The sequence below is a fragment of the Juglans regia genome, chromosome 16, assembly GCF_001411555.2.
Source record: "Juglans regia cultivar Chandler chromosome 16, Walnut 2.0, whole genome shotgun sequence".
In the NCBI taxonomy this organism is placed as follows: domain Eukaryota; kingdom Viridiplantae; phylum Streptophyta; class Magnoliopsida; order Fagales; family Juglandaceae; genus Juglans; species Juglans regia.
This window is the reverse complement of record NC_049916.1, coordinates 8,725,927-8,736,678: the sequence shown is the minus strand read 5'-3', so window position 1 is coordinate 8,736,678 and position 10,752 is coordinate 8,725,927. Positions and strand designations below refer to the sequence as shown.

The 10,752-nt window shown below is 38.1% G+C and overlaps 1 protein-coding gene across 1 annotated transcript; it reads left to right on the top strand.

Annotated features, from left to right (window-relative positions):
- The first annotated feature begins 5,547 nt into the window (after positions 1-5,547).
- LOC109019260 (uncharacterized mitochondrial protein AtMg00810-like) lies at positions 5,548-5,988 on the top strand. The gene has a single exon (XM_019001531.1). It carries the CDS (start codon positions 5,548-5,550, stop codon positions 5,986-5,988), a length of 441 nt encoding a protein of 146 aa, XP_018857076.1.
- Positions 5,989-10,752: the final 4,764 nt, after the last annotated feature.

Below are 10,752 nucleotides of genomic sequence, written 5' to 3'. Positions count from 1 at the left end.
AATAATAAAAAATAATAATATTTTATTATTATAGAGAGTGTGATGACTAATCCAATGTAGACTTCAAGTTTTGAATGATTAGCTAAAGGTGAAAAAGTTACATATTAGTCAAAATTTGAAGAATATGATAACCAATCCAATGCTAATGTTCTTAGCACAACTCTTAAATTAAATGCTTGATTGACTGTCGCTTTATGGTCTATTCTAACGCCAGGGCACCCTGAGTTGTTGAAGAAGGTCACTCTTCAAGTGCATAAATGGGCTGTTAAACCTCAAGTACTGCACATGAAGAACAAAAAGGATCCTATATCTAGCAGGCCCAATAGAATCATATAACTAGTAGGCCCATGAAATCCAAGAAAATAAGGAAAAGCGAAGTCCAAGTCAGAACTGCTTTGGGTTGCAGTTAACAAACAAGTCTCAGAAAAAAAAAACATAATCACTAACAAAGTGATTATTAGTAAATTTGTACATTTTTTTTAAATATTTAAAAAATATCTTTTAAAAAAAGTACAATTATACTAGGGGCACATATGAGAGCACATTGAGGAGACATTGTAGTATTGTCCTTCTATTAATTATCATCTTTCATATTTTACATTCTCGTGCTACAACAATGATTGCTCCATTGTGTTAATATTTGCAGGAGCTAAGTGAAGGGGATAAAATATCTCAGGCTCATACTGAGTTTTCAAGCCCAGCCTAGCCCAATGTGAGAAAGAAAGAGCGAAAGATGAGGGGACAAATAGCTGAATAAGAAAAATGATGATACGAGGAAAAATGGAAATGTGAGAGAAGATGTGACATTAAGTAAAGGAGGAGTAGAGGCTAAAGGGGGCTTCTAGATGACTTTTAGGGGGACTTCTTCAACTTCTTCTTCTTTAGCTTGGGGGAAAACTCACAACAAAGACTGCTACAACGAGATCTCCCTAAAAGAAAGAGTTTCGATCTTCATTGTACAGTGAGGATGAGAGACCATGAGAAACTATAAAATACTCATATTATAATGGATTCGCCTTCTCGAACAACCCGTGGATGTAGACCAATGTTGAATCATGCAAACCTATCTCCCTCTCTTTATCTTTCATGCATTATTTTCTATTCACCACCATGGAAACTGTTAGACCAAATCAGAAAACAAATTCCGTAAGTCAAGCACAAAGTAATGAGACAAATATATCCCTGAAATCAAGCATACATTGATGAGCTCTTCAAAGCATCGGTTACAATTGGAGATTCCAAAAATCAAGGATACATTAACAAATGTTCCTGATATGCAACCCAACTGATTTAGTCTCCTAGTTTTACTTCGTTTTCATAAATTCTCTTGTATATGTTTTTACATTTGATTGCTGTAAATTTATTCTCATTCTTTTGTAAAGCTATAACAAACAAATGTCTTGTGCATTATATATAGAAAGTATAAAATCATAAAAGGTAAGTTGGCCTTCACACATTTTATCCATATATGTTTACATTTTCTTACACGGTGTCGAGGCTCTCAGGCTAACACCAAACACGAATATCATGCAAAAATAGCTTCTGCACATCACTCACAATGGCCTCTTCTCAAACCAATCCTCAATTCCCAAAATTGGATGGCCCTAATTATCTAACATGGAGGATCCAATTTATTGTTTTCCTGAAGAGTCATGACATGGTTGGTCTAGTTGATGGATCAAGCCCTGCTCCAAGTAAGACTCTCCCAGATAACTCCCAAATCCAGAGTACACGCGTTGGTCTAAGCAAGATAATAGTGTCCTCAGTTGGCTATATGCCTCTATTGTGGAAAAATTAGTTTCCACCGTCCTTAATTTGGATACCTTAAAACAAGTCTGGGACTCCCTTCAAGCTCGGTTCTCTTCAACTTCGAGTTCAATGATTGCTTTCCTCAAACGACAACTTCAAACAATTTCTCAAGGAAATCAATCCTGTCTTGCGTATATTGAAAAGCCAAACTCATCTCCGATCAACTCGCTGCTGTCGGTAAACTAGTAGACGAACAAGATTTGATTACATACCTCTTGGTGGACTCAAACTGCATTTTATGCCCTTTGTCACTACTTATACGTTCGCAACAAGGGACAAGGACCTTCCCATTGATGATTTCTAGACCGAGATGCTCAACTATGAAACATTGATGGAGTCACGCAATTCCTCTGCACCTGCTGACACCAACTTTGCATCTGCATCATCACATCCAAAGGTGGGAAACATGAAAACATCAAAAGAATTGCGCTTCTCTCATCAGACCCGCTCACCACGTCGTCCACAACTAAACATGGGCAAACTAGTTTCCACCATCCTTAATTTGGAGACCTCAAAACAAGTATGGGACTCCCTTCAAGCTCGGTTCTCTTCAACTTCGCATTCAAAGATTGATTTCCTTAAACGGCAACTTCAAACAATTTCTCAAGGAAATCAACCCTGTCTTGCATATATTGAAGAGCCAAACTTATCTCCGATCAACTCGTTGCTACCGGTAAACCAGTAGACGAACAAGATTTGATCACATACCTCTTGAGTGGACTGAAACCACATTTTATGTCCTTTGTTACTGCTTATATGTTCGTAACAAGGAACAAGGACCTTCCCATTGATGATTTCTAGATTAAGATGCTCAACTATGAAACATTGATGGAGTCACCCAATTCCTCTGCACCTGCTGAGACCAACTTTGCAGTTGCAGCATCACATCCAAAGGTGGGAAACATAAAAACATCAAAAGAACAACGCTTCTCTCATCAGACCCGCTCACCACGTCATCCACAACAGAACGTGGGATCTTCCACAAATTGGCCCTATATTACACAAGTCAGTGATAATAGGCATGTTTGTCAAATCTGTGAAAATAATGGCCACAAAGCACTTGATCGTTATCACATATTTGATTTCAGTTACCAAGGACGACTCCCACCATCAGACATCGCTGCTATGGCCGCTGATGAAAACAATTCTTATGCTCAACAGGTGTGGTATGCCGATAGTGGAGCAAACGCCCACATCACCAGTAACACAACAAATCTCACAACATCGTAGCCTTATGAAGGAGGAGAAACTATAACGAATGGAAATGGCACAAGTTTGGTAATTAAAAACATGGGTACCTTGTCTCTCAAAACACAAAATTCAAATTTCAACCTAACCAATATTCTTCATTGCCCAAATGCATCATCTAATTTAATTTCCATCAATCGTTTTTGCTTAGATAATGATTGTTATTTCATACTAATTGGAAGTGATTTTTCTACGAAGGAGAACAACACGGGGTAACTTCTACTCCAAGGGCAAGTTGAGAATGGACTCTATCCCATCCCAGGCACCACATTTTCTACGAACAAAATTTCATGTTTTGTGGCCAATATCAGCGTGTCCACCACTCTCGACATGTGGCATGATCGATTAGGCCATCCGTCTCAAGCTAGTTTAAATCATTTGTCTCGCTCAAAATATTTAGACATTTCAGTTTCGAATAAATCTGAATTTTGCTCATCGTGTCCTTTAGGGAAATCAAAACAATTATCCTTTAGTGACTCGACTCGCCAATCTTCTCGACCTTTAGCTCTTATTCGTTCAGATGTATGGACATCTCTTATCTATTCGGTTGGTGGAGCAAAATATTATGTTCTTTTTATTAATGATTTTTTCAGATATATTTGGTTATATCCCATTAAATCAAAACATGAGGTGTTTGCTATTTTCACAAAATTTAAATCACTTGTGGAAAATGTCTTCTCTTGTAAAATTCAACAACTACAAACGAAAAATGGTGGCGAATTTCTTTCCACCTCTTTTAAATATTTTTTACAAGAAAATGTCATTTTTCATCGCTTAACATGTCCTCACACGTTTCAACAAAATGGGATCGCTGAGCGAAAATATTGCCATATTGTCGAGACAGGGCTAACTCTTCTAGCCCGCTCTCACAAACCCAATACATATTGGGCAGATGCTTTTCTTAAATCTGTTTATCTTATTAACTGACTCCCAACAAAAGTGCTAAACAATTTAACCCCTTTATACATGCTTCATAAACAAATCTCAAAATATTGACATTTGAAAATTTTTGGATTTGCATGTTTTCCATTATTGAGACCATATGAAAAACACAAACTCTCTTTTCGCAGTAAAGAGTGCATTTTTATTGGCTATGCTAGCCAACAAAGAGGGTATAGGCATCTTGACTATACATCAGGATGCATGTACATTTCATGAAATGTGATCTTCAATGAAACTCATTTCCCAAGGAAAAGTGGAATCCTGTCACCACATGCCTCAACAAGTGAAGAAACCCCAGGTATGACTCTTCCAAAATTTTCTATTTCAGCCCCATTGCTTCTTGACACTCAAAATCTCAAAAATGAAGCCAACCCATCTGTAATCAATTCAAAACAACCCCAGCCTTATCTCTCGAAAAATCATGAAATCGAAAATCCCCAACCCCACCCAAACCAATCTGTGACAAATCACAACCTAGAATCCCAGATTTCTCTCTTGCAAAACCCAGAAAATCAAAATCCTGAAACCCATTCAAATCCAATTCACGTAGCATCACAAAATCTCCCTAAATCCACTCACACCGAAAATGCAGTCATTGAACCTAGTCGAGTAACCACTCGATCAATGAATGGAAACTCCAAACCCAAAAACTTTCCCAACTTCATTGTCTACTTCACATGATATCCTCTGCAGGTACTCTCAATGACGATCACCGAGCCTGAACCAACAACTTACGCACAAGCAGTGACTTCTTCCAAATGGCGTGCTGCTATGGGTCGTGAGCTTGATGCTTTAATGGTGAATGGGACTTGGTCACTCTGTCTTCGCCCATTTGGTAAGAATATTGTTCAAAATAAATGGGTCTTTAAAATTAAACGACTCTCTGACGGCAATATTGAGCATTATAAAGCGCGTCTGGTTGCAAAAGGAATTAATCAACAATATGAGATTGATTATAGAGAAACCTTTTCTCCAGTGATGAAACACACCACAGTGCGAATGATTATTGATTTAGCCGTGTCCTTTGATTGGAATATTCATCAAATAGATATTTCAAATATTTTTCTACATGGGGTACTAGATGAAGAAGTTTTTATGGAGCAACGTAATGGATTTGTTGATGAAAATTACCCAGACCATGTTTGTCGATTACACAAGTCCCTCTACGGACTTAAACAATGCTGATTATTCTCTTTTTGGAATATGGTTTCATCGAGTCTAATGCTGATTATTCACTTTTTATCTATGCAATGATTTGTGAAATTGTATGTACTGATTTATGTGGACGACATACTTGTAACCGGCTCAAGCAACAGTTCCATTGACTCATTCATTTTGTCACTCAAAGAATCATTTCTTGTTAAAGATTTGTGTGAACTGAGTTTCTTCCTAAGTGTCCAAGGAACTCGTGACAAACACGACCTACACCTATGTCAAACAAGATACATCACTCTCCTGCTGGACAACACTAAAATAGGCGGTGCCAAACCTCTAAATTGTCCAACAACAAAAAGATGAAAACTATCATCTGAAGAAGGGGTTCTCTTGATGGACCCAACTGAGTATCATCATGTAGTTGGAGCCCTTCAGTACTGCACAATATCACAGCCTGGTATTGCCTATGCAGTAAATCAACTGTGTCAATTCATGCACAGTCCCCGTGAGCCACATTGGGTTGTTGCAAAACGTGTGCTCCGATATCTCAAAGGTACAATTGATTATGGTCTTTATTTTTCACTCGATGATATTAACCTACATGCTTATTGTGATTCCGACTGGGCAAGAAATCCAGATGATCGACGAAGCACAACTGGTTATGGCATATTTATTGGCCCTAATCTCATCACTTGGATAGCAAAGAAACAACCCATAGTGTCCAAAAGCCGCACCGAAATAGAATACCGCAACATAGCAATTGTAACGGCTGACTTATATTGGATAATGATGCTAATCAAGGAACTTGGAGTTCAACTTTATCTACACCAATAATTTGGTGCGACAACATTGGAGCCATTGCTTTGGCCTCCAATCCAGTGTTTCATGCAAGAATCAAACACGTTGAAGTCGATTACCACTCCATCCGTGAAAAAGTCATCAACAAAGACATCCAAGTCAACCATATATCAACATTTGATCAAATTGGTGACATTTTTACAAAAGGACACATGGCTCCAAGATTTGCATTCCTTCAGGACAAATTAATGGTAATACTGATTTCCATTAATTTGAGGTGGGTGTTGACCAAATCAGAAAACAGATTCCGTAAGTCAAGCACAAAGTAATGAGACAAATATGATCCCTGAAAGCAAGCATACATTGATGAGCTCTTCAAAGCAGCGGTTACAATTGGAGATTCTAAAAATTAAGGATACGTTAACGAGTGTTCCTGATATGCAGCCCAACTGATTTAGTCTCCTAGTTTTACTTTGTTTTCGTAAATTCTCTTGTATATATTTTTACATTTGATTGCTGTAAATTTAATCTCATTCTTTTGTAAAGTTGTAACTGATAGATGTCTTGTGCTTTATATATAGAAAGAATAAAATTAGAAAATGTAAGTTGGCCTTCACACATTGTATCCATATATGTTTACATTTTCTTACATAAACAAGAACGGATACCGCACAGCCACACCGGACCACCATCGGGGGTTTTATACAACACCGATCAATGCCAAATAGTCTCAACACGTCGGAAATGACTATTTCTCTCATTCAGACCTATTACGTTATTTTTAGACATTAACAGCAAGAGTCAAATAACCTTCCTTTTTATGTTAATTTGGAACCTCAAAGATTATTCAACTGCTCTTTAGGCAATTATTGTAAAAGTTGTTAACTTAGCTAAATCCGTTGGTTTTGCTGTAATAGTATGACAACTTTATTGTTTCATGTGCACAGAATAAGTAATAAAAGAATACGTAGAAATGATTTATACAAATTTTATGTCATACGTTTTCTTTTTCTTTTTCTGTAAAAGATAGACCACACTTAAAAGGCTATAAAAAAATTTATTCTCTTTTAATGAGATCTACTCTTTTTCTAAAACTTTATATAAAATTTATCTATTTAAAACTTGTGCTAACTTCATTTTGCTTTAAAGGAATGGAGCAATAATAACACTACAACCATTTACTACTAATATTGTAATATGTAATATACATAACATGCTATTCTTTTTAAATTTCAACTTCAGATTTGCATAATCTCAATATCACGCACTTGAATTTATCGATTATCGAATACAAGAAATCAAGAAAGTGTCTGCCAAACTAGTGTTTAAAAAATGAGCGATGCTACTTTGCCGCTTAGAGTAGTCCGTTGAAAGTTACTGTTCGGCCAAAATCATCTTTTCATTTTTTAAAATTTTTTATTCATATTTTTTTATCATTTTAAAACATTTTTTAAAAATATAAAAAAAATATATTAATACACTAATAGTCACTTCCTTAACTAATAAATAAAAAAAGCTGTCAAAGTAGCATTATTCTTAAAAAATTAGGGGCTTAAGCCTATATGACAGCCTGGTGTGTGATAATGAGATTTATAAAAGAAAATGACAGGGCTACTGAAAGTTGGGTTCCGACATGGGTCCCTATACTGTTTTTTTAACAATGTTCGAAATTTTAAAAAAAAAATATTTAAGGAAATAAAAAAAATTTATAAAAAAAATCGAAAAAAAAAAAAAGATTTAGCCACCCATCTTCGGGCTAGCACTACACAGTTAGAAAATAAAGATCTCAAATGAAACAAGCTCTTTATGGTTCCATTCAATTCTTTATGCTTGGATTTGAGCACAACATTTGAAGGTAACGCACCTACATCAGTACAGATAATGTAATCATAATTTTTGTTTCTTAGGGAAGTTTTAACGAGCACATAGACCGCAAGATTTATCCACAAACACTAACTATAACAGAAACTTTTTTTCGTCCCAAAAATAGCAACTAGACCCCAAAATAGTTTTTGGAACAAAAAATAAATAGTCCCAAGTCGTCTCATTCCTGTGTTTTCACATTAATTTTATTGTCTATTTCATTATCATTGTTTGTAGGTGTGATGTTTTTCTCAACATAGCAAGATCCTACCACGCCACCTCTAGTGTCAGTTGAGCCTCTAACTCAAGCTGATTTGTCCTCAAATGCTCATTCTCAAACCTCAACTCCTCTAAATCTCTAGAGTGTTGGAGGAATCATTCAAATGATAAGGACGAGCTAGAAGGCTTGTCGCAACGATACAAACTCTCAAATATCTTGAACATAGACCCAGAACTTTTGTAAAAATGTCAACATAACTTAAAGAATTCTAATCAAATGCATATTCAACATTCAGAGCAACCATTTTCCTTCACATAAGAGAAATAATTAATATTGCCACAAACATATAAATATATTTAATTAAAACAGATCATAAATCTTACATAATTTTTATGTGCGTTGGAATCATGAGTCTACTATCCATTATGATTAATATATGATGTAACATATAATTTTTTTGATCGTAATTGCATGTTTCTAGATATAAACTCATTAGAATACGATAAATATCAAACTTGAGCAACCCATTGAAAAAATAGCATTAACAATTTCTTAGAGAGACGATGAAAATATCTTTAACTTGCAGGATGATGAATCTTCAAGTTTGATTTATTTGCTTCGTGTATAGAACTTCGCTCTTGCAAATAATTAGTAAATATTAGTAAGAGAAAATTATAAATATGATATATAAAATAAGTCATTTACCTTATATGCAGGATTTTCAAACATGTCACAAAAATTTTCTCAATCGCAAGGTCGAACATCCTAAAAATGATATTAGCACGCCTTGTCCTTGATCTCAAATTTATTGAAATACTCATGACATCTCGTCTTATATTTGTGAAATGCATTAAACATAAGCTCATTAACAGCCTTATGCTCCTATTTTTGGCCAAAATTTAGTTTGAAATCATCCTTGAAAAAATTATTATACAAAAAAATCATTTGCATATTCTATATTTTGGCTACACATTAAATAATTTGAGAAATAAACTAGGTATTACCAACCAACACTTTTTGATAAGGTCTTTGATATTGTAGGGGACTTTATGCCATGAACTCATAGCCACATTGCTGTCTGAATTACCTCCCCATGGGATATCAGAGGGAAATGTAAGCCAAAAGGTTACCTTATCCCTCTCGCGGCGGAGTGTGAGTCAGTCCTCAACTACTTGAAGAGAAAGACTTACCTTCCTCGTAAGCGTCAATAGGCAGGAGCGGGTCCAGTAGCAAACTGCTCGAACAACTTACCTCCCTGCGGACCAAGGGGATGGGTAGAGCCAAATGCCACCTTGTCTCCCCGTAGCGGCGAGCAAGACCAGCCTAACAGCTACCCAAATAACTTACTCTGACCTCCGCTACAACGAAGTGTGGGATCAGCGCCAGTCTGATCCAAAACTTACCCTTCCCTGCAATGTCAACGGGCAGGAAAGGGTCCAACAACAAACTGCCCAAACAACCTATCTCTCGCAAGGAACAAAGGGACAGGTTGAGCCAAAAGCCGCCTTTTCCCTCTCGCGAAGGAGAGCGGGTCCAGCCCCTAAGCTACCCAAATACTTACTCCGACCCCCATTGCGGTGAAGGAGCATACCAGCCACATCGATGTCCGAATTACTTCCATGGGGGCAATGGGCAGTTTGGCTTAAGGCATTCTGTCCCTTCCTCGATGAAGTGCAAGTAGTCTTCAACTACCCGAAAATGAAGACTTACTTTCCTCATAAGCGTCAACAGGCGGGAGAGGGTCCTGATACAGACGACCCGAACAATCTACCTACCGCGAGGAACAAAGGGACGGGTTGAGCCAAAGGCTACCTTGTGCCTCCTGCAAATGAGAGTGGGTCCAGCCTGAGGTTGCCCGAATTCTTACCCTGACCTCCACTTCAACGAAATGTGGGATTAGCGCCAGCTTGACCCAAACTTACCCTTCCCTGCGGCATCAATGGGCTGGAGCGGGTCCAATAGAAAACTGCCTGAACAACCTACCTCCCGCGAGGAACAAAGGGATGAGTTGAGCCAAAGGCCACCTTGTCCCTCCTACGAAGAAGAGCGGGTCTAGCCTAGAGGCTGCCCGAATATTTACCCCGACGCCCACAAAGGAGCGAACCAACCACAACGCTGTTCGAATTACCTCCTCGTGGGACAAAGAGGTGGTTTGGCTTGAGGCATTCCGAACTCTCCCCAACGGAGTGCAGGCCGAGTCCATCAACCGCTTGAATACTGCACTAAGAAACGCGAACATCAACAACGTGGAAAAAGGCATCAAGCGCATTGCAACATAGGCTAGAGGGCCCAGGTTTGCGAAATCTAACTCCTACAAAGCTAAGGATAAAGTGACGATGGCATTCATATCTTCAAATCAGGGATTACATACACAACTCTAAAGAATGGGAGTAGGTCCAGTTCCAAACTGCCTGGACAACCTACCTCCCTGCGAACCTAGGAGATGGATCGAGCTAGAGGCCTCTTTGTCTCCCCACAGTGGAAAGTAGGATCAGCCGCACGACTACCCAAAAAACTTGTCTAGCCATCAACTCAGGAAAAAGCAACCCGATCTATTTATATTCAACTCCATGGCCATGGTGATACTTGGAGGGGCACAGAGACGGGTTAGCACAACGCTTCCCAGCCTCTCCCCTGAGGAAGCAGCCGGAACTCCCCTGGCACGGCTTAACCCGTAAGGGGGAATTTCATCCCCTGAGGTCGGCGGCAACTGGCGA

What these genes read in the sequence shown, in the direction of transcription:
- LOC109019260 (XM_019001531.1), top strand. Translation starts at nt 5,548, where the DNA reads ATGGACCCAACTGAGTATCATCATGTAGTTGGAGCCCTTCAGTACTGC.